We start from the raw sequence: 27,570 nt of genomic DNA, 5'->3' as shown, positions 1-27,570 counted from the left end.
TGTTGTCCCTCCGTCATCTACCTTGCCACCTTGCTTACAAATGGCAACCGTTTGCGGAAAAACCCCAACCCATAAGAAAAAAGAAAAAAAAGGAGAAATGCAAAACAACCGACTGAGCTTTTACTTCAGCAGCCATAAACCCTAGTATCTCCTCTCACTGACTTCGAAGGTACCCCTTTCATATATATATTTACATATATTTTTTTTTTCATTTGATAATGGTTTGTTACTTTTTTAGCATAATTTGATTCATAATTCTTATGTAATGTAGCTTCGTCATACTTGAATAGCGGAACAATTATTGAGAACCGCTCGCATGTGTGTTTATGCGTGTCTTGTGTGTGTGCGCTTTGTTTTTTTTGTTAGTTTTTTGGGGGTACTGAAATTGTTTAGATGTTTGATTTACCAGGTTAGCAAGCTGCTGATTGCCGTCTGAGGAAGCCATGGAGCATTTGGTACGTTGGATATGGAGTTTGTAATCCTAGGGAGGAGAGTTAGATAGATTATGTGTTGATTATATATGTATCTATTCATGTGAAATTTTCATAATTTATTTGCAGTTTCTTTTGGTGTTCAAGCAATTGACTTCCTTTTTATTTGTTGTTTAAATTAAATTTTGATGGAATTTCAGACATTGGGTAGTTTATATTGAGATATAACTTCTATTTGCACAATGGGCCAGATAGAACAGGTTGTTGAACTTGATTACTGGTTACATTTTCCCCTTCTCGTTGGGACAAATACATGCACGACAAGGAATGCGTGATTGGGTTCGTGGTTTGCAAAGATGTGAAGTACATACCTAAGTTGTTCTTTTATTAATTCCCTTGGCGCTCATTTGTTGGTAAAATGTGGTTGGTTAAAGTTAGAAGTTCGTTAATTCAATGGCTAGAGTATCCTTGACATGGAAACATAGTGTGGGACCTACTTCAATATTTGGTCTAGATCGTTCCGTGCATGCATTGTCACTATGTATATTGGAATTTATGGTGCATTTTGCCTTTGCTGCTGTGGATTATCATGGGCGCTTAATTTACTGTTTTATTGATTTTGTGGAAAGGATCTTGATGTGGTGCCTTGTTAACCATGATTTTATCTTCTTCGTCCAAACTCAGAGGAAAAATTTGATTGTATGCAAACTTAGAACCCAAAAAGTTTATGCTTTGTCAGATGTGCAATGGCTTTTCTGAATAGCAAGAATTCCTTGTCTACTAAAGATGCTACATATTTACGATGGCTATCTCCTTGACGAAGTTTCATTTTCCTCAAAAAAGCTGGTTCCCTGTTGTGTCTTTGAGTTATTGAAGCTACTGCTTCAAAATTGGATTAGTAATCCATTTATTTCTTTAAAAGTGATATTTGGTTAACTATAAAAAGAATTACCATAACTGTCAGCAGAAAGAGGAATGCAAATATTATAACTAAATTAAATCTTCTTGTACATTAATCTCGAAATTAGCTGTAGTATAGAGTGGATGGATGTTTTAGCTAAGTGTCCAATTGTTATGAGTTAGTTGAAATTCTTCTTATATATATTGACATCTTCAATTCCTGACAAGTTCACAAATTTTCAAGTTAGAAATCAAATTAGTCAGCTAATCATAACATTTTTTTGGGTGTGTAAATGTCAATTGTAACATTTATATCGGTTTAACAAGGAGAATGAACAGAAACTTACACGAGACAAGATGAACAGTGGCATGAAGCTCAATTCTTTGGAAACAAGATAAATTGTGATTGGTAATCAGATTGCAAATTTAGGCTTGTTAGTTTTGGTTTTGAAATTTTGGGTATCACGGTTATTTTTACAACTTGAGTTTGTTTCCCTCTTACATGTCCATACCAAATTAAATAAAGTCTTGCATTTTCTGGCGGACAACCCATTCAAATTTCATGTTTAAATGAAGGTAAACGCGGTTAGTCTACATCATGCTTTTGGAGCCTTGCTTCCATGCTAATTACTTTAAGCTATTCCAGTTTTAGATGATTGATAACATTTTCTTGTGAATTAAAAAAATCATCTTATAATGGGAATGGAATTTAATTTTGGGTTGTATTTTGAGGAAACTGACTAACTGATCAGCATGAAAGTTTTAGAAGATGAGCTGCCCACTTCCACAAGTATGATGAAGATAAAGAAGAGTATTCATGTTTGGAGAATCCTGTTGTTCCTAAACTTGCTTTTAATTTCTTTGACACCTATTTTTTAGTAACTGCAAACAGAAAGCATGGAATTAGGTTGTTTTGGATATTCATTCTTAGAATATCTAATGTGAATCCTAATTATGATATTTGCTTTGGGTTTCCTGGTACCTATCAATTATGCCATGCCAGTTGGATGTTTCTTGTGCTTGCTGCTGCTATTAATCCAGTGGGATTGAAAGTAAACTTTTTTCCTCCTAGAGAAGAAAACGTTTATTCACTTGTCTTCATCTGTTTCTTTTGATTTCCCTTCTCAGAGAAAAAATTTTAGTCAAGTTTAGACAGCGCCTGTTGGAAATGAAGTTAGTGAATTAATTGTGTTCTCAAGAATTGTTTCCCAGATAAAAAGCAGATATGACCAAGGTGTAGTGAATCAAATGCCATGTGGGGTATTTTGAATAAGAAGCGGATGATCTAATATGAATAATGAACTGCCATCAGATAGGTGGCTGGTTTGAGGTTGAGTTTCATGGTTTCTTTTTTTTTTAAATATAAAAACCTGGGATAAGATTTTTGAAATGTGTTTTAGTTGTCAAATTTTGTGAAATTTGGCATCCATTAAAATTTACGGGTTTGAAATCATTTTAGATTCTTTTCCAATCATGAAATTAATTACTTAAGATGCCCAAGATTTATGAACAGGGCAATAAGGAAAGAATTCAATGGGGTTGCTGAATATCACCAATCTTTTATTTCTTCATGAGATGATGTCAACAATAGAACGTAAATAGTCTACATAACTTTTTCAATTTTTCTTTAGGGCCTTTTAGAAAGCACAATCATTAACAGCTTTTAAACTTTTTTTCTTTTCATCAGTCATCTTTTCACTCAGTGGTGCAAATGTTGACTGAATTGGATATTGTGTTTTCCTTGCTTTCCACATGTAGCCAAACAAACTGAACATCATTTTAATGTCCTTTTTTTTTTTAGAACCAAGACACTGCTGTGGACCTTGTCTTGGCCCTGGCTGGTCCCGATTTTAATACCTGTTGCTTTTGAGACAAATTAGACTAGTTCCTTGTCTACAGGCCTTTAAACAGTAACATTTTTTGCCTGTCATCCACATATGTTTCTTCAAACTACTCTGAGAGTAATTCTGCATGTCATTACAGTTGAGCTTGTGAATATGCTCTTGGCTAAAGCATTATTTTTTCTGCTTTATTTACTAAAACTGTTTGGTCTCAAGGTTAGCACTTCCGTCCTTGTACGCACTAGTTGTGCCGTCTTAAGTCTCTGAAGTGGCTTCTGAATTTAACCTTGACTTATCTACCATAGCTATTAAAGGCGTGTCACGGAGGCACAGTAAGGGGCAAAATTTATGCACATGCTTCTGATATAGGAAATTGTAGGAAAGCTCACATCTTTTGGGCTTGGAAGAAGGGGCGCAAGGCTCTTAGGCACACACTTTTTGATTTTTCCTTTTTTTTGGTTGACTCTTTAATTTTAGAGTTGACTCATTGAGATGATTATTTGAAATCTTTAGAAGTTTCTTAATATTGTCCACTTTGATCATGTTGTTTTGGGTTGATGGTTCATTCTTTGTTGTGAGTATGACGGTGTGTTGAATATGTTTATGACTTAGCGTTTTGGGGTTGGTTATTGATACTTTATTTTCTGTGTTCTTATTGTTTATGATTGAATATTGCATATGATGTTGTGTTTTTTTTTTATTTGTTCATTTATTAGTTATGGACATTGAATGTGAAAAAGCAAGTGCTGCGACTTAAGCCTAAGGTGCCGGGACCTTGGTCCTCAGATGCGCCTTGTGGCTCAAATAGTTAATATCTCTAGAATTACATCAAAGAGGGGGGTGCCAGTGTCATTGATTTGATAGCGTCCATGTAGTCCATTTACGTTGCATTCTAGATATTAATTCAATATGTAAGGAAGCACTTCTATGACTGCAAGTATTCGCATAGTGTATGGTATACATACGTGTGTGATATATAAATGTGTACAAATATGTGTATGTATGTTATGTATGTATTGTTACTTGGGAGTAGATTTGTATTGTACAAATATGTGTATTGTTACTTGGGAGTAGATATGTATTGTACAAATATGTGTATTGTTACTTGGGAGTAGATTTGTATTGGAAAGATAGGTAGTAAATGCCAAACCAAGTGGGGTCAAGAAGCAATACTTGAAACATATTTCTCTTCCGGTTATGTAATAGAAATGTTTCAATAGAATCTTTGGCAAAAATGCATATTCTCCTTATCCCGGACAAACTGCTTGCCATATTGGACTTCACTCACTCTAATGCATAGATATGTTTGCCCTCTTATTCCTCGTAGTGTGATTCTGCCACCTGCCCTGTCTTTTTCTTGGGAATTTGTCAAAATGATTCAGTCAAATAGTTTCTCTTTCACCGTGCCTGAGGGAAATTTTGCTACTCTTTCTCTGCTTTACCTGCAAAATGCATATTTTTCCTGCCTTTCCTAAGCAATGCTTCTTAATTTTTGAGAGATTAGTGTACTTTTAGCTTTCTTAATGGAGAAACAAAATCTGAAGGAAATCTTTAGGGAAATTTACAGATCTCCTCCTTCAACTCGATCTAGGAGGCGTCGTAAGAAGGTCTCTTCTATTCTTAGTTCTAGCATCTGTCTTTCTGCACATTTCATTTTAGAGTAGTTTTTTTTTCTTGATTTATGAGGATATGGCGCGTGATATACTTTAGTTCATTTATCATTTATTAGATTCATTAGGAATTGAACATTTTTTCTCAATTAACCATGCCCTCGTCTGACCCTTGGACTCAAGTGGTATCTCCCGATGTGATGCAGAAGGAACGGCTTTAATTTTTATATCTGCTCTTCTTTGTAAAACTCTGAGGACACCTAATTTTGATGGTTACAAAAATTGAATTCTTAGAAATAGTTAATCTTGGAATTGGGAGTTGGAATTCATTCAAGATTTTAGGATGCTAGTGAACCTTGTCAAAGATAATCATGATTCTGCAATTTTGCAGACAAATTGCCAGATAGCCTTTTAGTTTTGGCTTAGAAAGAAATAGTTGGTGAATGTGTGGACCATTTAGAATTTAGAATAAAAATATTTCTTTCTTGGAAAAGGCAGGGCTAGTAAATTTGTTGTCTTGACTTTTCTTCCTATGTAATAATACGGTTTATTTAGTATTTGTTTCCATAGTTCTGATGGGTATGTAAGGTTTTCTTTCTAACAAATTAAGAAATTCTCTTATTTTTTGTATATGTAAGAAAATAGTACCTTTTTAGTTAATATATTGGCCCTTGTTTGGTAGATATTTTGTATGTCAAATTGAGTTTAAATTTTGCTCTTAAATTCTGCAGTGCTGTTAGACGTTTTGCTTCAAATCTTGTTGTGGTGTTATGTAATTTCCAGTTCAACTACTATGAGGTGTGAAGGTTACTGATACAGAACAACATAAGGTCATTAAAGATATATTAAAGTTTAAGTAGTTTTCTAGCTCCAATTAGGTTTTGAGCCTTTATTGCTTATGTTAAAGATGTCGTAGATTTGCAGCATATATGACAGTTGGAATTACTGCACCGAAGTGAACACAAAATTCTGCTCTTTTTTTCTTTTTTCTTTTTTTTTTTTAAATTTCTAAAATTCTGCTGCTGTGTGAAACTTTTGTCAGACACATATTGGTTGGTCGAAGCCATGTTTTGACTCTTGCTTGGTTGCTGCACTGTATCTTTTTGGAACCTAATCTACACCTTTTAAGCAAATTACTAGAAAAGTGCATCTATTACTTTTGTCTCATTAAATCTTTTTAGACTTCAAATAATTGTTTTCAATCGCATTTAAGGTCTTTTTGTTGTATAGCTCATGCCTTGAAGAAAAAGTTATGTCATGAGTAAGACACTGATTAATGTCCTCTAACTTTGTGGTGATTGTTTATGATTTATAATAGCTAAATTGTCATATTTAAATGTTTAATAAGTGAATGTTGTCTTGTAGGTTAAACTTCCAGAGGGACTACCATCATTCACCCATATTTACCATAATGATTTTGTTGGCCGAAAGTAAGATTTTGTATTAGCTGTGCTCCTTGCTGAGTGATATTTACTCTGTTGAACTGAGTGGTTAATTTATTGCTTGTCTACTCTTCTCCTTCTTATGGTATGTAATTTCTTGTATGGTTTTTACTTAGATTACAGAGACTTTGCTTCTGGAATTAGTTTTACTTCTGAACTTCTTGAATGGGCAAAATTAGGGATGCAAAGAAAACTCATCAAAGTTTCATTTTAACAATCCTAATTTTCAAACTAATGTAACTTCGCAAGCACGCACTGCTTGTCTTGAAGGATGGATAAATGTAATGAAGTAGCTTTTGGATTTTAGCTGAATGTTTCTACTGCTTGTAATTAGTTGCCGTGCAAATCACATCCTAAAGTACTGCCTTCTGCTCTCAGATCAAAGAAGATGAAGGATGATGATGTGGCAATTTGTTTCTGTAAATATGATCCCAATAACCCTGAAAGTGCTTGTGGAGAGGGGTGCTTAAATGTCATGACCAGCACAGAATGCACACCTGGGCACTGCCCATGTCAGGACCACTGCAAGAATCAGGTGAGTTCTACTGTTTATCTGTTGTGAAAATTTCCACAAAGGGGACTGTAACCTTTGTCTCTGTTGTTTAGTGCAAAGAGAGATTTGGCATGAAAGGGAAACAGGACTGAGACTATAAATAATTGTTTAGCCCAAGATGATGATTAAGCTGCTATAGATATGCTACATGACTAATGATATGGCTTATGTGGGTCCAAACAAATTATTTTGTTGCCAACTCTGATTACATTTTAGTCCTCCAAGTTGACATATCTCCGATGGGCATATGTCCCATGATGATGTGGAAGAGGATTTTGGATCTGTTGGTCACTGAGTCCAAACTCTGATATGGGGTGGACCCGTATTTTTGGTTGGTGTTGAACCTTTGCCCTCGAGCAACCATATTGGAAGTAGCATTAGTAAACTTGCTTCTTGTACCTGGTAGGAAGCCATTTACTTGCATGGTAAATTGCTGAATAGCCCTTACCATTTCTAAAGATCTCAAATTGACTCCCATGTATTCACAATGAAGTCAGTCCTGATGTATATGAATCCTACCACAATTCAGTCCCCCATTTGTTTGGGTCATTTTTTCAGCATCTGTGGAGAAAGGATTTGGTACTCACAGTGGGCCAAAAAGTTATTTTGGTACCATGGAAATTACTGACTGATTACTGTGGAACTTCTATAGTTTACCTGATTTGTAAACTTTGCAAATGAGGTTTAACTTGCAGAGTTTGGTATCAAGGATAATGGTTGCTGAAGAGTATGGGTCTGAATGTTGAGGATTGAGGATAAAGCTGTTACATTCGTGGGACATTATTTCACTATATTAATCCTACCACAATTCAGTCCCCCATTTGTTTGGGTTATTTTTTCAGCATCTGTGGAGAAAGGATTTAGTACTCACAGTGGGGCAAAAAGTTGCTTTGGTGCTATGGAAATGACTTGACTGATGACTCTGGAACTTCTACAGTTTACCTGATTTGTAAACTTTGCAAATGAGGTTTAACATGCAGAGTTTGGTATCGAGGATAATGGTTGTTGAAGAGTATGGGTCTGAATCTTGAGGATTGAGGATAAAGGTGTTATACTCGTGTGATATTATTTCACTATATTATTCTGTTAATTGTGTAAGGGAGAGAGGAAGAGATCTCAGTGGGAAGTCTCTTAGGTGTATTGGACTAGTGGGCTTGTTGTTTTGTGGTTTAAATTGCCAGTTCAGATTCCATTTGTTTGCTGATAAACATGAGAAAATGGCATCCAAATGCAATGAATTTCTAATTACCTTAAGGCCAAAATTTTCTACGCTATTGGGTTCATCACATTTTGAGGTTGGAGTGAATGGCAAAAGTAGAAATTTTCTTCTGAGTTAAATCTTTTTTGTGTATGAAAAAAAAATGCATCCAATTTTTTTTGAGTCCTACTTAAGAGAGCATAGACCTGCTGAAATACCGAATGTATTTTCATAACCTTTGTTATGCTCATTTGGCCTTTTTTGAGATGCTCGTGGATACAATCGGCATTCTTTACTTGTAACAAATGCAGTGTTAGATGCTGCATTGTACACATCCAGTAACAGGTATCTTTTGGATTTATTAAAGAGGTAGAAAAAGGCAGCAGCCGCCTGCAGATAATCTGCTTTTGATTCCCAGTGGGTTAGGTCAGTTTAAGTTGCTCACTTTGTTTGGTCAAATGAAGTTCTTGATAATTTTGCAAAGGAGAAGAAAATAACTGCTGATGTGAGTTGTAATTGGTTATTTGGTTTTTTATCAGCTAGAATACATGATACAAGTATAGAACGTAGAGACATGGGATCTTAACCAGAAGTTTGTGATGTATTAAGAACTTTTAGAATGTCATGCAATTTAGAATTTTATCCTGTATAGTTTTGTGGAGGATACATTAAGATTTGATCTTTCAACTCTTGCCAGAGATTTCAAAATTGTGAATATGCCAAAACCAAGTTGTTCCAAACTGAAGGCCGTGGATGGGGTCTTTTAGCTGATGAAGATATTAAGGTAATCTGCTACACCTTTTTGCCTAATTCAATTGTTCAAATTTTCTTGTTTAAAAATAATCACATCAGTAAGAGACTAACATTGACATTGAGGAAAAGTTATACATTTATGTGCAACACGTAACAATGTTGTATAGCAGTTTTATCCTCTTAGCACATATATGCTCTGGTAGAACAGTATCAGCAATTTTACAATTTAATGATGTTCTAGTTTAATGGAGATTAATTGCTACTTTTGTTAACCTTTTGATCTCACCTTCAAGCATGCTATTTCTGTTGTTACTTGATACCACTTACACTCATGACATGCTTTTATTGACCATTTTTCCTTGATATTGTATGTTTAGGCTGGACAATTCATTATTGAATATTGTGGAGAGGTTATCTCATTGGAAGAAGCCAAGCGTAGATCACAAAGTTATGAAGCACAAGGTGAATGAAAACTTTCTTCATACATGCTATTATCCTACCGCTCTGACTAACTGTACATTTTTGATGATTTGATGTAGGTCTTAAGGATGCATATATAATTTCTCTAAATTCTAATTATTTCATTGATGCTACAAAGAAGGGGAGCCTTGCCAGGTTTATAAATCATTCATGGTGAGTCTTTTAGATGTATTTGTGGATATAACCTGTCCATGTTAAATGCTTTTTGAGTTTCAAGTAACAATGTGGTTGAGATCTTGTGTCTTAACTCATCTGTGCATCTAGAAATGCAATTTATCCTTTTTACGCTGGAATTTGTAGCCTACCTAATTGTGAGACAAGGAAATGGACAGTGTTAGGGGAAACACGAGTGGGAATATTTGCAAAAGTAGATATATCATCTGGAACAGAGCTATCATACAATTACAACTTTGAGTGGTATGGTGGTGCCACTGTTCGCTGTCTGTGTGGGGCTGCTAACTGTTGTCTATTTCTGGGTGCAAAATCTCAGGGTTTCCAGGTGATACATTTTATGCAATTGCCTTATATGTTTGAAAAATTTACGGTTTTAATTTTGATTAGTGTTATTTTAGTTTATTAAAGTGTTATTTTCACTTTGTCGTACACAGTTGCACATGCTGATGTGCTAAACACTTAAATGGTTTTTTAAATCCCTTGATAAGTATATTCACAAAAACCCTGCTAGGTCCAGTGTTCGATCCCTGGGCCTAGCAGTTGGGGAATAGGAAGGGGTAGGGGAGGGGTGGGAGGGTAAAAAAAATATAATAATTAAAAAATAAAAATAAAAATATTCATGAGAACCTTCTCTTTTTGAGGGAGTAAGATGGTTTTGTGTTTGGCTATAAACTAAGGTTAGCTCTGTAGAGGGAGGAGCTGAATTTAATCAAAATCAGTTATTTCCTGTGGAGTTTTTCTCTTACTGTCAAGCACTACATGGATCAAGTTTCCTGAATGAAGTAAGGCCGATGTCTATGATCTATATAATCTAGTTAATCAAAGATTCAAATGGTATTACAGTACTGCAATGAGTCATCATTGTTATCAGTGTTGATGGCCTTGCATGGTTACCTGAGCAGCAAATTTCTTCTTGCACTTGATTCTCAAAATTGTGGCACTTCAGGTTTATTTACATATCTGTAATTGTTAGCCCCTTGTATTTCATATTGATCATCCATTAGCCATGCCTAGCTTATCAGTTTATGACTTTATGTTCTTTGAGAAACAAATTTTACTCGAAACGAAAACATGGAGGGGAACTTTTTAATTATTAAACAGTACAACGTTCTGATTTCCTGATTAGGCTGGCTGTGCTGAAATGAGGGAATATAATACAAGACTATTGAGGAAGCAAACATGTTGAGACTGGAGTAGTTGAAACCATCTAAATAAAATCTAAAAGAAACTGTATACATGTTCCTAACATTGTGACTGCTTTGGCTTTTATGAAGTAATAACGTCACATGTATTGTAAAAGAAAAAGATCCTAACTCAGTTGCGCTTCCATTTTTTATTTGAAGACCATATTCCGTCCTTGTCTATTTCCTTCTGAGAAATGCTTACAAAGTTCTTAGTCTCTGCAGGCTTTCCTTTTAGCTAGTCAATCTCTAGATGCTTCAAATTATAGATTAACTTGATTCAACATTAATTGGATTGGTTGTTTTTATCTGAAACCTGGTTGCTTTTTGAAATTCATTACTTTCATCCTCTATTTCCTTTTGACGTGTTATCTGCTTGTCAGACCAAAGTTTTAGTCATATCAAACCTTTCGTGTTTTGCTCATTTGCTGTTGTCTCATCATGTTGCAGGCATATAACCATGTGTGGGAAGAGGGAGATGACAGGTAATTGTTTTCTCTGCATGCTGTAGATTTGCTCTTCAACATGGGAAATTACCTTTGCCTTCTCATAGTCATTGGATTTGTTGTATGATGAGAACATTTGGGGATTGTTAATTAGCTGATGTCCATTTACTAAGGGAGATTTGAATGGTTAGTAACAGAACTTTTGTACCTCAGGGCAACTACAAAGTGTCTGTGCCCTTTAGAAATTCTACTGTTTGATATTTGGGAATAAGTTCCCAGACAAATTGAATTTTTATATATAGCGTAACGACGAATTACTTAAGCCATCAGATCTCACATCAAAGCGTTTTAAGTGACTAAAAATAAGAATTCCTCCCAACAGATTCTAAATACATCTTACCGCCTTACTGCTACTGGGCCTTCCTTGTCTTCCGGATCCACACCCCAAAATTTGGACAATGGGCTATGACTTAGTCAAATGCTTTACCAAGTTGCTGCTGTGCAAGTCTGCGCTTTGCAATCTCTCTCTCTCTCTCTCATCCTCTTATTTTTTCAGTGGCAAATAGAATCCAATGCTTCACCAGAATTCGTACTTGTTCTCTTACACACGTCTTATGACGTTACAAGCTTTTGTTCTTAGATTCGATGCTTTTGCATTTGCCTGCTCTCAGGAATGGGATGGTGATTATGATTATTGCACTGGTAATTGTCTTCAAGTATCATTTCTTCAATTAATTGTTCAGAAAAGGGTTGAACTGTGTAAATACTCACTCGGATAGAAGCTACCTGTAGTTGTTCAGATACATACAGTCCAAATACAGATCATTTGGATATGCAGATGGGTCTTCTTATTGTCAGATAATATGACTCTGTTTGATTGTTATTGAATATGGATCTGGATCTGCCTCTCTATCTGATATTTATCTGATTGTTTGGAGCCTTATATTATTGAATGATTAGGTTTAATATAGTTCAAAAACTCTTGGAAGTATGTTTGGCAACAGTGCATGCCTGTGCCTTTTATCATTTGGGTTATCTTAGCATCTTGATTTGCAGGTAGTTGCTCTTTTCCCTCTGGCAATCAAAATAGTTATTAACTATGCTAAAAAGTATATCTTTCATATATTTCATTGATCTATTTATACAAGTAACTAGGTTAAATGGTCAGCCATGTACAACTGTATATAGTCTGTAATTCATTGATCTATTTATACAAGTAACTAGGTTAAATGGTCAGCCATGTACAACTGTATATAGTCTGTAATTACAGACTATATACAGCTGTATTCTTAGACTAATTACAGCAGCTATCTTTGACCAATTGCATAGCTGTATTCTTAGACTAATTACAGCTAATTCCTACCAACTCTCCCCCTCAAGTTGGGGCATAGATATCACAAATGCCCAACTTGGATAGAGATGCATTGAATAAGCTACTAGTAACAGCATGAGTCATAATATCAGCCAACTGATCTGAACTTCTAGTATAGGGAATTTCAATTGTCCCGGAATCAAGATTATCTTTGATGTAGTTTCTATCAATTTCAACATGCTTTGTCCGATCATGTTGAACAGGATTATTTGCAATTTTAATGGCTGCCATATTATCACAAAATAATACCATAGGACCTTTTGGACCAAACCCAATCTCCTTTAAGAGAATTTTCAGCCAAAAGAGTTCTGTGATAGCATGATGCAAAGCTCGATATTCAGCCTCTACACTAGATAATGAAACCACGTTCTGTTTTTTACTTTTCCAAGACACCAAGTTGCCTCCAACAAAAGCCAAATATCCAGAAGTTGATTTTCTATCCAACTTGCTACCAGCAAAATCAGAGTCTGTATATCCAACAACATCAAAATGTTTGTGTTTGGAGAATAAGACACCTTTTCTTGGAGCTGATTTCAAGTAAGCCAAGATTCGATTAACAGCATTCATGTGTTGATCACTTGGATTGTGCATAAACTGGCTAACAACGCTGACTAGATATGCTAAATCTGGCCTGGTATGAGTTAAATAGATTAGTCTACCCACGATCCTTTGATATCTTTCCTTGTTTGTTGGAATCTGATCAGAAAAGAAGGCTAGGCCATGATTCACTTCAATCAGAGTATCTATCGGCTCACAGGCAGACATACCAGTTTCAGCTAGGAGTTCCAATGTATACTTCCTTTGGGAAAGGAAGAGTCCTTGCTTAGACCGTGATACTTCAATGCCAAGAAAATACTTAAGAGTCCCCAAATCTTTAATCTCAAATTCTTTGGCCAAGTAGCTTCGAAGGTTCTCAATTTCTTCTTTGTTATTACCTGTTACAATCATATCATCAACATAGACAAGAAGCACAGTAATATCATTGTAGTTACGTTTATAGAACAACGTATGATCTGCTGAAGCTTGCTTGAATCCATACTCCTCCATGGCATGACTCAATCTTCCAAACCATGCCCTTGGTAATTGTTTTAATCCATACAATGCCTTTTTCAGTCTGCACACCTTTCCTTCTTCTAGTGTAAACCCCTGAGGAGGATCCATGAAAACTTCCTCAGTCAACTCACCATGAAGAAAGGCATTCTTCACATCAAATTGTCGTAGAGGCCAGTCTAAATTAACTGCAAGTGACAATATGACACGAACAGTGTTCATCTTGGCAACCAGTGCAAATGTCTCTTGATAGTCAATACCATAGGTTTGAGTGTAGCCTTTTGCAACCAGTCTAGCTTTGTATCTTTCAACTGTCCCATCAGACTTGTATTTGACATTGAATACCCATTTACACCCTGCGGTCTTCTTTCCCATTGGTAACTCAACCATTTCCCAAGTAGAATTCTTTTGGAGAGCCATCATTTCTTCTACCATTGCATCTTTCCACTTAGGATCATCAAGGGCTTCCTGAAAATGACTAGGAACATATACAGAAGACAACTGAAGAGCAAATGTCAAGTTAGCCTTAGACAAACGGTGATAGGATATAAAATCAGAAATAGGATAAGAAACATTGGAAGCTTTTGAAAAACCAAGTCTATCAGGTTCTTTTCGTTCACGAAGAGGATATCTTCTATTCTAATCAATATTAGGGTATGAGTCAAGACTTTCAGAAGAAGTACATACCTTAGTGTCAATCTTGGAAGATTCATTCGATAGCATGGTAGTATCATCAAGGGAGGTACAAGAATCAAGAGGCATAACAGTGATATCTTTTGTTTTCCTAGAATATCCTTTCTCAAAGAGATGAGCTGGTCTCTCACTATTAGTTTCAATTTTATTTTCCTGACCATCATCTAAAACTAAGGATTCCCCATTTTCCTTTGCATTCTCTATACCTGAGATCCATATCCTTTTTTCTCCTAGCCATTGTTCTTTCTCTTCTCTACTTTTAATCTCCCCCTGAAGAGGAACCGCAGACATATATCCAGAAAAATAAGACTTATTTTCACAAAATTGAACATCCATAGACACATAGTAGGTTCTTGTAGGAGGATGAAAACATTTATATCCCTTTTGTGAATTAGAATAGTCAAGGAAAACACATTTGATAGCACGAGGATCAAGTTTATCTCTATGATGAGAATGAACATGAACATAACATACACAACCAAAAACCTTTGGACAAATATTAAGAGCAGAAGGAATAGAATGAAATTTAGATAACATTCTCAAAGGGGTTTGGAAATCAATAACCTTAGCAGGCATTCGATTAATGAGGAAAACAGCAGCCATAATAGCTTCAGCCCAAAAATGTTTTGGAACATGCATAGTAAAACATAAGGCTTGTGCTACTTCAAGAAAGTGATGATTTTTCTGTTCTGCTGTGCCATTCTGCTGGGGTGTGTAAACACGAGTGGTTTGATAAAGAATGCCATGTTGTATCATAAAATCAGCAAGAGATCGATTCACAAATTCACGACCATTATCAGAATGAAAAACCTTGATTCTAGTGTTGAATTGAGTAAGAATCATGTTATAAAACTGAGGAATAATATGACAAACATCACTCTTAGATTTCATCAAATATACCCAACTGACTCTAGTACAGTCATCAATAAAAGATACAAAATATTTATGTCCTGAAGTAGAAGTTGTTGAAGATATGTGATCTGATATTATGGAAAGATTTGATAATATAAATATTAGGAAAGATTTGATTATAGTATCATATATTAATTAGGTATCATATGATTATAGTATCATATATTAATTAGGTAATAGTATGATTATAGTATCATATGATTATAGTATCCACTTGTGTATATATATATTTGTATATTGTGTAGTCCATAGTGAAATAGAAGAAAAGTATTTTTTCTCTCCATTTTTCTTAGTTTACATGGTATCAGAGCCCGTCTAGGGTTCTGGGAAAAATACCACCTTTGCTTCTTGTCAATTCCAGCCTTAATTGCTGGTTCCTTTCTTATTCTCTCCAGCCTTCATTGCTGTTCCTGTTACTATACATTTTTTTCCCCCCCTCCTATTCATTCATGGCGGATGCTACATCCTCAACGCGGCAATTGTCTTCAACTATGGAAGAAGAACAAAGTACACGGAACACAACAGAGCTTCAAAACATCCAGGCAGCATATAGACTAAATGGAAAAAATTATTTGAAGTGGTCTCAATTGGTTCGAACATTCCTGAAAGGAAAAGGAAAGTTGAGTAATCTATTGGAAATAGCACCGGATAGTGAAACGGCGGGGTTTGAAGCATGGGAACAAGAGGATTCAATGATCATGTCTTGGTTATGGAATTCCATGATTCCTGAAATCAGCGATACATGTATGTTTCTTCCTACAGCAAAGGCAATTTGGGATGCCCTTCATCAGACATATTCCAAGGTTAATGATGCAGCTCTTATCTATGACATCAAGACAAAGACAACTGGAGCAAAACAAGGGACAAAAACAGTGACGGAGTATGCCAATTTTCTGCAAAACCAGTGGCAGGAACTGGATTATTACAGGGCACTTGATTTGAACTGTAGCAAATGTGCAGTGTTTATCAAGAAGTTCATAGAAAGGGATCGAGTTTATGATTTTTTGGCTGGCCTAAACTCTGAATTCGATCTTGTACGAATTCAAATTCTGGGCAGGCCAGAGTTTCCTTCTTTAACAGAAGCAATATCCCAAGTACGTGGAGAAGAAAGTCGCAGGGGTATTATGTTAGAGCTACCTTCAATAGAAAATTCAGCCCTTTTAAGTTCCAAATCTCAGCGGTTGGTACTGAACAAGGTTGCTGCGGACAAGACCAATCAAACAAGTGGGCAAAAGAATCGCGAGGAGTTGTGGTGCACATACTGCAAGAAACCACGACACACCATAGATCAATGCTGGAAACTACATGGGAAACCACCCACTCGTGAATGGGGACAAAAAGGTGGCCAGCAAAGGCAGGCTCATATGTCGGTTCAAGATCCAACTCAAGTGATTGGAGGGTTTAGTATGGAGGAAATTGAGAAGCTTAAAAGTATGTTAGAGACAGTTGACAAACCAGCAACTAACAATTCTCAATCAAGGAATCCGGGTATGTGTTCATTGACACTTTCAGGTAAGGCTCTAGTCTCTTTTGCATTTAGTGTTTTAGGCAATGAGCTTAGGAATGTCTGGATTCTTGACTCTGGTGCTACGGACCATATGACTCATATTTCAAATAAATTCAAAACCTATAATCCCTGTCCTAGCAATAGAAAGATTGTTGTTGCAGATGGTACTACAACCACTGTGGCAGGTATCGGAGATGTCCAAGTTACTCCAAATTTGATTCTTAAAAATGTTCTTCATGTTCCTCGATTATCTACAAATTTGGTTTCTGTAAAAAAACTTGCCAAGGATCTAGCTGGCTCTGTTATATTTGATGAATCCTGTTGTGACTTTCAGGACCGGGGCTCGGGAAAGAGGATTGGACTAGCTAAGGAGCATGATGGACTCTATTACTTGGATACATCAAGTCAACCAGAATTTAGTAAATCTGCCCTGTCCACATTGTCTTCACCCTCCAATAAAGATGTCATCTGGTTACATCATAGACGTCTAGGTCATGTGTCTTTTTCTGCATTAAAAATAATGTTTCCTTCCTTGTTCAAGGGATTTGATGTTCAGTCTTTTCATTGTGATATTTGCGAGTATGCTAAACACACTCGTGTCCCATTTCCTATCAGTAATAAACGATCGTCTTCTCCTTTCTTTTTAATCCATAGTGATATTTGGGGGCCATCAACTATTCCAAACATCTCAGGGTCTAAGTGGTTTGTCACATTTATCGATGACTGCACAAGAGTCTCTTGGATCTATTTACTCAAAAATAAGTCTGATTTGAGTTATATTTTCCCTGTTTTTCATGCAATGATTCAAAATCAATTTGGCACCAAGATAAAACACTTTCGTTCAGATAATGCTCGTGATTATTTCAATCAAACCTTGAGTCAGTTTTTCCAAAAAGAAGGAATCATACATGAATCATCCTGTATTGCCACTCCACAACAAAATGGAGTGGCAGAACGGAAAAACCGACATCTTCTTGAGTGCACTAGAGCCTTACTGTTTGAACAAAGTGTGCCAAAAGCATATTGGGGAGAAGCTGTACTCACATCAGCTTATGTCATAAATAGAATTCCTTCCAAGGTCTTGGGGTTTCAAAGTCCACTAGAGAACCTATCCAAATTTTACCCCGATATTCGATCTTCCTTTAATCTCACTCCTCGAGTTTTTGGATGTACTTCCTTTGTTCATGTCCATAGTCATAACCGTGGGAAGTTAGATCCTCGTGCTCTTAAGTGTGTCTTCGTGGGGTACTCATCTACTCAAAAGGGTTACAAATGTTATCATCCACCTACTAGAAAACTCTATGTCTCGGCAGATGTTACATTTGTTGAAAATAAGCCCTATTTCATCACTCCTTATCTTCAGGGGGAGTTAGATACACTTGAAGATAAGGAGTTAAAATTTCCCTCCTTAGAGTTGACCACATCTGAGTCATCCAAATCTGAATTCCAAGAGTCAATTCTTCAATCTGATGTGGTAGAAGAAAAAAAGGAAGACCGTAAAATCTATGACTGGTTCCGGTTTGACCAAGTGTATACAAGGAAAGGAGATCCCATCGTGGTTACAAGGCAAGAACAATCCTCTAAACCAAGCTCCGGGAATGAGGTAACAATGAGTGAATCAAATCTGAATTCTACACCACCGACCGACCATTCTTCCAGCTCTAAATCACCTTGTCCTGAGCCTCTTAGCCCTGACCAGGACCTACATCTACCTATTGCTGTAAGGAAAAAACCCCGAGAATGCACCAAAAGACCCCTATATCCATTGTCTCACTTTGTGTCTTTTGAGAAGTTTTCCCCGAGCCATCAAAGCTTCCTTTCCACCTTAAATACAGTCTCTATTCCTAGCTCATTGTCTGAAGCATTATCAAAGAAAGAATGGAGACTTGCTATGGAAGTAGAAATGGATGCATTAGAGAAGAATGGGACCTGGGAATTAGTTGATTTACCAAAGAACAAGAAAGTAGTGGGCTGTAAATGGGTGTATGCAGTAAAGTTTAAAGCAGATGGGTCCCTAGAACGCTACAAGGCAAGGTTAGTCGCGAAAGGATACACACAGACATATGGAGTAGATTATCGGGAAACATTTGCTCCAGTAGCAAAGATGAATACAGTGAGAATTCTGCTATCCTTGGCTGTTAATTTTGATTGGGAATTACAGCAATACGATGTGAAGAATGCTTTTCTTCATGGAGAGTTAGAAGAGGAGATTTATATGAGCATTCCACCGGGATTCAGTGGGGTTGACAAGAACAAGGTTTGTCGGTTAAAAAAGGCATTATATGGGCTGAAACAATCCCCACGTGCTTGGTTTGGACGATTTGCCAAGGTAATGATAGCTAATGGTTACAAGCAAAGTCAAGGAGATCATACCCTGTTCATCAAGCATTCAGCCTTGGGGGGAGTTACTGTTTTGATTGTATACGTAGATGACATCATAGTGACAGGAAACGATGAAGTAGAGAAGAAAACTTTGAAGTGGTGCCTAGCCAAGGAATTTGAAATAAAGGATTTAGGAAAATTGAAGTATTTTCTGGGAATTGAAGTGGCTCGATCAAGGCAGGGAATTTTTATTTCTGAACAGAAGTATGTTATGGACCTGCTCAAGGAAACAGGCATGACAGCAAGCAAACCAGTTGGAACTCCCATTGAGCAGAATCACAAATTAAGTGAGGCTCATGGAGATACAGCTGTGGACAGAGAGATGTACCAAAGACTTGTTGGGAAACTCATTTATCTCGCACATACTAGGCCAGATATAGCTTACTCAGTCAGTGTTATTAGTCAGTTTATGCATGATCCTAGAGCAGTTCATCTACAAGCAGTTTATTGAGTGCTTCATTACTTAAAGGCACATCCAGGGAAGGGAATTTTATTCAAAAAGGGTCCTGAAATTGATCTGGCAGTTTACACAGATGCAGACTTTGCAGGGTCTCCAGTTGACAGGCGATCAACTTCAGGATATTGTACATTTCTTGGAGGAAACTTAATATCCTGGAGAAGCAAGAAACAAAGTGTGGTAGCAAGGTCAAGTGCTGAAGCAGAGTTCAGGGCTATGGCAGCAGGGGTGTGTGAATTATTGTGGGTTAAAATTATCCTAGAAGACTTGAGGATTCAATGGAGCAAACCGATGAAGCTATATTGTGATAACAAATCTGCTATAAGTATAGCTCACAACCCAGTGCAACATGATCGGACGAAGCACATAGAGATAGACAGGCACTTTATTAAAGAGAAGCTAGAAAGTGGACTGATTTGTACTCCATATGTTCCGACAGGACTTCAACTTGCAGATGTAATGACAAAGGGACTGTGTAGCAACATGTTTCATGAAAGTGTTGTCAAGCTGGGAATGGAAGATCTATATTCACCAGCTTGAGGGGGAGTGTTGAAGATATGTGATCTGATATTATGGAAAGATTTGATAATATAAATATTAGGAAAGATTTGATTATAGTATCATATATTAATTAGGTATCATATGATTATAGTATCATATATTAATTAGGTAATAGTATGATTATAGTATCATATGATTATAGTATCCACTTGTGTATATATATATTTGTATATTGTGTAGTCCAAAGTGAAATAGAAGAAAAGTATTTATTTCTCTCCATTTTTCTTAGTTTACAGAAGTAGTTGAGAAAGGTCCCCACACATCAGTATAAACACATGAAAAAGGAGTGACACTTTTATTAAAACTAACTTTGAAAGGAACACGGTGGTTTTTTGCATAAACGCATTGTTCACATCTTAAGCTAGAAGTTGAAATATTGGAAAATAACTTAGGAAACATATGCCCTATATAAGAAAAAGATGGATGTCCTAGTCGACGATGCTAAAGGATTATTCTTTCTATGTCTGATGTCCCACTTTTTGTTTGAAAACCTCGAGTAGATATTGTTATGCCTCGATTGTCTTCCCAGTAATATAAACCATCCCTCTCCTTACCAATGCCAATCGTCATCTTCGTAAGCTGTCCTGAAAAATACAATGAGTAGAGTGAAAAATGACAGAACAGTTAAGATGCTTTGTTATTTTACTAATGGAGAGGAGATTATTTGAGAGTTTAGGTGCAAGTAAAATAGAGGACATAGAAAACTTTGGTGAAAGAGACACATTTCCAGCGCCTATGATTGGCGTAAAATTCCCATTAGCAACCTGTACAGACTTCACAGGTGGAGATGTAAGAGAGTCAATGATAGAAGAGTTATTAGTCATGTGATCAGTAGCCCCTGAATCAATAATCCAAGTGCTAGGATGAGCAGAAATAATGGACAAACCAAAATTACCTTCTTGAGAAGATGCCCGAGACACATGAGAAGCAAAAGATGGAGTAGTGTCTATGGCAGCAACATTTTGAGCAACAGTATTATGAGCAAATTTTTTATTTTTTCTCTCAGCTTGCTTAAGTTTATACCATTCTGGATAGCCATGCTTCTTCCAACAAACATCAATTGTATGTATATTCTTATTGCAGTAGGTGCAAAATCGAGACTAAGAGGCTGTAGAATTTCCATTAATGGCAATAGGAGTGCTCTTTTGAATAGTTAGAGCTGAAGCCTCAAAGTGTGATTCTGCTCCCATGGCAACTTGTCTTTGCAGTTCTCGACGAACCATGGAGTAGACTTCTTCTAACATTGGTAAAGTAGAAGTACCTAGAACACAGCTGCGAACTTGATCTAACTTATTATCAAGCCCAGCAAGAAAAATATAAACTCGATCTTCGGCAATATGATTTCCATATTTTTCAATATCAGCAGCACATGTCATGTCATTGGGCCGTCGATAATCGAGTTCCATAAAGGTTGAGTTTAATTCGTTGTAATATTCTGCTAGAGGCCGACCATCTTGTATGGTTAGAGTGGAGAGATTCTTGCTGTTAGGAGATTCAACATCAGGTTTGGTTGACATATTGTGATGATTAGTGTTTTAGAGAAGAAATTTCAGCAGTGTGGGCTATTGAAAGAATGGCTGGAATTTTCAGAGAAGAGGAGAGCAAGGAAAAACCCCAATGCTCTGATACCAAGTTATTAATTATGCTAAAAAGTATATCTTTCATATATTTCATTGATCTATTTATACAAATAACTAGGTTAAATGGTCAGCCATGTACAGCTGTATATAGTCTGTAATTGCAGACTATATACAGCTGTATTCTTAGACTAATTACAGCAGCTATCTTAGACTAATTACATAGCTGTATTCTTAGACTAATTACAGCTAATTCCTACCAACTAAAATGCTAGTTTAATATCACCCAATAGGGGTTGATTGACCTCAATATATGGGTTTTCAATCAAATTTGAACAATTTGAGATGTTTTAATTTGACTTGTGGTAAAATAGAGGTCTATATTAGTAATGTTGATTTCAAAGTTGATACCAAGACTACCAACATTGCAATCTACTTCTCCATGTGCTGGCCAACTGAAGTCGAGCTGGATAGGAGGGAGAATTATTTGACAGATGTTGAGAAGAGGAGTAACAAGTGGTGGTGAAAGTAGAAGAAAAGAAGGTGGAGCCAAGGTGAAGAAAAGAAGAAGAAAGGGAGAGGTAGACGCAACTGTCTGGTGAAGAAGCTATGGGGTGGTGTCTGTTTTAGTCTTACAGTTGAGGTTACTGACCTTGACCATGAAGTCCAGATCTCTGATCCTGACTTTAAAAATTGAGAGCACTAGCCTTCAGTTTCAATTGATCTATTCCTGCTGCATGAATCACAGACCAAGCTTGTGGACATCAATGTCGACTTTGAAGTTGAGATTACTAATACCAAATTACCATATTTCGGGATTTAATTTAGTGCATTGATATCTGTTTAACCTTGATATTCAGGTCAATCACTAGTCTTCTACTGGAGTTATTCTGCTAATATAAAAGAGAGCCATATAGCAAAAAAGCTTAGTCCGATGATGGCCTCTAGTGTTGCTCTATTCACTTAGTAGTTGTGACAATCTCGATTAACAATTGTTATTAGCAGTTGACCGTCATTAGGTGCTCTAGTCTGGTTGAATGAATAGTTGACACATGGGAGTATTTATTATTGTTATTTGAGAAAGATGGATCTGCAGCAGTAATTGATGAATTGATTTCGGCTTTTTAGTTAGAAATTTTAAGTATAAAATCTGAATCATCTGAAAGATATGTGAATATAAATCTTGGCACCTGTTATTTTTCCTGTATTCATTTATAACTTTGATTTAGTTACTTTGGGTGTCAATCATTCGTTAAGGGTAGTAACTTCTCTTTCATACTGCAGTTTTCACCTGTTTTTCCACCCTGCTTTCTTTAAAAAAGCTTCGTTGTGCTTACTCTGCATGGATTGCAATCACTTTTTGAAGTTAATTAGCATGGTGGAGGGATATACTTTTACTTGGACTGTGACGTTATATTTTTTTTCTGCAATATGTCAAAGAATATGAAACATTTTCATGCGGTGGTTCTTGATTCTAAAGCGCAGAACTGATTAAAAAATTTCAGGAGCAGAGATTAATTTTGAAGGATAAATGAAGTTATATTCAGAAAATTGGGTGAAGGGAAACCTAGAAATCATTCATAGGGTTACTGGGAATCTGGCCTACTAAAGTAAAGAATCACTTCTTAGATTGGCATCACATTGAGTCTGGAATTGAATGTTATTTCTGCCAAAAGTCCTGAAATGAATTGCATCTCCTTGTCTAGAAGATTAAATTGTATTTGACCACCTGCAGTAATATTAGCTTGGCCACTTTATTCAAAGAGCTTTCCAATTGAGTATTTGACTAGAAGAGTCCTTATCGTGCAGATGAACTTCAAACAAGATGAACCAAGTCCTTCTAGTCATATACTTCCAAATCAAATCTGTATGTTTACTCAGATGTCTAGAAGTTTAGTTGAGAGAACAGTTTGGCTGGCTGATGTACAGCTTTTGGTTTTGGCTGATTTAGTCAATGAAATTTCACTCTAGTAATTTAAAAAAAAAAAAGAATTCCGACAGGTACTTTGGCCTTTCTGAAGAGCCGATAGTTTGCCAGGTCTCAAAATGAGTTATTGTTTGGAGGTTGAGTATGGTTTTGCCATTGTTTGCCAATTGCTTTTGCTTTCTTGTTCACAGTCACTATTTAATTTTGCCTTTTACCAGCAGAATCTCATTCTATCAGTACACTTGTGCTGAAATGTTTGCAGAGAGTTAATCTGCACAAAAAATGCCAGCTAATTGAAATTGTTTTGTCCACAATGATCATTTCTGATTGTTGTATGCTTTTGTATCTTGTTAAGCAGTTGTAAAAGGTTCTAAAATTAGTAGGTTAGATAGGGCCATTCAAGGCTTCTTACTTCACAACTGAAGTGCTTGTTTTTTTCTCAATTCTGTGTGCCTGTTTGAGTTGCATAATTGGATATTTTGCTCTGGTTTTGAAACTACTACTGGCACTGTACAATGTACTTTATGCTTTACAATTGCCTTTCTTTGACAACTGAAGTCAGGAATTTTTCCTCTGTAACAGTCATTTTGGTTTTTGGATATGACATATAATGTTGCTGTTTCTATGCAGGTACAGAGTTGAGGAGGTTCCTCTTTATGACTCTGCTGAAGATGAGCCCTTTCCACGCATCCCTGAAACCATTAGCCCTTTCAAATTTGAATCTTTAGATGGTCTGGAAGCTGATTACTCCCAGAAAATGGAAGTTGGTGATGTGTTTGGACGAGAGTTGGATTGTTCTAATACTGTCAAGCTGCACAATTCAGTTCAAGTTGGTGGCACGACAACGAATACCGAGAAAGCAGAAGTGTTGGAGAGCGAAAAATCGAAGGAACAAGACATGCAACAGGCCTTTTATCAGACAAGTGCAGTCTTATCTGGACTTCGAAGTAATACTGCTTCTCAGAATTTCAATGTCGGATCAGGTTCGTCCCCAAAAAAGAGGTCACAGCGTTTACCCAAGCAAAAGAAAAGATCTACTGGAGGAAAGCAATCCAATACAAAAAATATTCCTGATCTGTTTCCATCAAAGGAAGCACAGGAAGAAGTGCGCAAATATGAGGTGCAAATATTCTTTCTCAGTTTCTGTGAGCCTTACAATATTCCCCGTATCTGTATCTGTTGCTAGCTTATCTCTCCCTCTCTCTCTCTGTGCACACATTGGCGTCCTATTCGTATGTGATATAATTGAACCTTATCTTGTTTTAGTCAAGATAATCATGTGAATTATATGGGGCATGGCGGTGTTCCAGCATTTTGTTCTCACACGTACACACACACACACACACACACACACTCTCTCTCTCTCTCTCTCTCTCTCTCTCTCTCTCTCTCATGGAATGACAGGCATTTGGGCATCCTGTCTGTTTGTAAGCTTGTCTTGTTTTACTACAGGACAATCATGTAAATTGTATGGCACATGGTGGTATTTCAGTATCTTGTATTGTAGCTGATGCTGCATTTAATGTTGATCTTTTTAGTGCAGTAAACATGCTTGCTGTTGAGTGAAACGTTTTTTAAGTAGTGTGGAAGTTTATTACTATAAAAAGGAATGAAAATAATGCTTAATTAGAATGTTTTGGACTATTCCATCTGATTGATTCTTTGTTGAGTATTGAAGGTACTGTCAAGCATATGAGTTAGTCTTTTACCATCACTAAAGAAGGGGAGATATTTGTAGTTTTATGTGTTTATGCTCAATTCTGGTATTGCTCATTGAGGATTCTCTCTGGTGCATATATTTGTGTGAATTCTTGAAGCAACTGCAATCTTATTGTTGTTCGTTTTCGTTTCTTTTCTTTTTGGGATTTAGGCCTCTTTCTTTTCTCAATTTGTTTGGTTGATGCTTCCTTGAAATGTGACTCTATCGTCTAGACATATAAGCAATTTGTCTTTATCATCACAGCAACTGATTAAACTTTTATTATGTTTGCTAAAACCTATTTTCTGAATCTTCCACCAATGATCCTTTCTAGTGCTTATGCTTGTCTAAATTGTAGAATCATTTGCATCGATATTCTTTTTCCTTTTGGTTTCTTTTCTAATGCATTATCCTGATTCTCAAATAATCCCTTGTCACAGTTACCATATTTTTATGATTTTCAGGAAATGAAGAACCAAGCTGCTGCCAATCTCAAATCCGTATATGATGAAATACGTCCTGCCATCGAAATCCATGAGAGGGACGGCCAGGACAATGTTCCTCCTAGTGTAGGAACGAAGTGGGTTGGAGCACACTGCGCAAAATATAAAGCTGATCTTAACTTTAGTGCTTCTGTTATAAAGAACTTTCTGGATATTGCTCAAAAGGGTGGTAGTGGATCAAAGGCTGGTACTGGACCCAAGGCTTCGGGAAGTGGAGACCCTCGGAAAGAATGAAGCATCATTGTGCAGGTGCTAAAGAATGTATTGGAAACAAATATAAATTTATGAAAAGAAAAGGTCCATTAGGGATTTGAATTCTGTAATATTTTTAAGTATTTTGAAGTTTGAGTTGAGAACTTGGTTATTTAACTTGAAATAATGTTGCTATAGATTTTCCAAGTTTAGTTTGCTTAGCATTCCTTCTGTTGGCTTGGAGTCATTTTGTTGGTACTTTCTTATGTTATCTACTCTCTGGTCAATGCGATAAGTAACTGGGCATAATTGGCACCCAATGTCAAATATTCGACTCACGGTTCCAGCCATTGAAAAAAATTTGAAGTCATTGGTGTTTGATAGCAACTCGGCCTAAGGTGACTTAGTCGTGGTTAAGACTCATGGAATTTCACTGGTTGGGCCGGTCACCAAGAAAATAGAAAATCTAATTGACATCGTTTATGGTGTCACATTTATATAATTATTTTGAATAATGAAAGTATCTTACAAAATACCTATAGATATATCATGATTGGTGTCATTTCTCCAAAATTAATTTTATAAATTATAATCAATTTACAAATACAATGAATGGTAAATCAACACCAAGTGATTAATAAGAACTTTTATTACCATAACCACAAAGCTTTATGTCAGCTTTATGTTTGTAAAGGTCAACGCATGAATTTAAAGCGAAATCGAAATTCATTTGTAAAAATACAAAAACTAAAACTACAAATAAAGATAAGGAGGAAACTTACGTATGCATTTACTATTTTCCAAAACAAAAATAGGATATTTACTTTTTATATTTCAATTTTTTTAACTAGACATTCTCTCTTTTCTTCTTCTCTTTATCTTCTTTTCTATCGTAGCATTTTCCATTTTTCCCTTTTCATTTTTTTAATCTTCTCACTCTTTCTCCTCCTCTTCGATGATAGATTTTTTTTCATCTATTTCTAGTCTTCTCAGCATTTCTTGCTATTTTTCTTATTACTTTTTGTGAAGATTTCATGAAAAGTCTTGAGAATTAGGACTGATTGGTCTTTAGTGGTTTAGCAAAGTATAAAATGTCCAAAAACAAAAAGAAAAAAATCAACAAAAGAAAAAAAAGAAGTCAAAAATCAAGTTTCACAATCCAACCGAGTTTTCAAACGGGTTATGTTAAGAAATCTTTACAACTGAAGAGGACTAAATTTCACAATAGATTCTCCTCAATCATTAGTCTCTACTGATCACAGACCTTCTATATAATGAACCTCCTAACTAGCTCTAAGAACAAGACCTATCTACTCATAATGGTAAAAAAGACAAAAAAAAAAAAAGTAACAAGCTTAAATTGAAACTAAACATTGAACTATGATTACAAGAAAAAAGAGTTAAGGGTTAAGAAAATCTTAGCCAAAAGTGGAAGAAAAACTATCCTCCTCTCTTCAGCTTTCCAATCTTCCTTCAATGTTGAATTACAAATAAGAACCCTAATTAGAAGAAAAATAAAAGAAACTACGCTAACTTATACTACCATTAAAAAAAAAAATACTTTAAGGTGAAAATTGAAATTGTCTTTAGCTTCCACCGAGCCTCTCTCATGGCCCAAGTCGTTTTGCCTTGGTCTATTTATAGAGCCTTGCAAAATCCATTTCAAAATGGGAATAGGATGGTTTTCTCACAGAGTTGAAGTAAAAATATTTTATGAAGAATGATGAAC

The 27,570-nt window shown here is 36.1% G+C and overlaps 1 protein-coding gene across 1 annotated transcript; it reads left to right on the top strand.

Annotated features, from left to right (window-relative positions):
* On the top strand, positions 1-26,101 carry LOC113765776 (histone-lysine N-methyltransferase ASHH1-like). Its single transcript, XM_027310024.1, has 11 exons — positions 1-169; positions 410-455; positions 6,148-6,212; positions 6,603-6,759; positions 8,673-8,759; positions 9,106-9,190; positions 9,268-9,361; positions 9,509-9,707; positions 11,014-11,048; positions 24,078-24,567; positions 25,611-26,101. The coding sequence occupies exons 2-11, from the start codon at positions 444-446 to the stop codon at positions 25,881-25,883; spliced, it is 1,497 nt and encodes a 498-aa protein (XP_027165825.1). The 5' UTR covers positions 1-169; positions 410-443; the 3' UTR covers positions 25,884-26,101.
* Positions 26,102-27,570: the final 1,469 nt, after the last annotated feature.

The sequence above is a fragment of the Coffea eugenioides genome, chromosome 3 (assembly GCF_003713205.1).
Source record: "Coffea eugenioides isolate CCC68of chromosome 3, Ceug_1.0, whole genome shotgun sequence".
Classification (NCBI taxonomy): Eukaryota; Viridiplantae; Streptophyta; class Magnoliopsida; order Gentianales; family Rubiaceae; genus Coffea; species Coffea eugenioides.
Note: the sequence above shows the minus strand (reverse complement) of the source record. Positions and strands in the feature narration are given on the sequence as shown.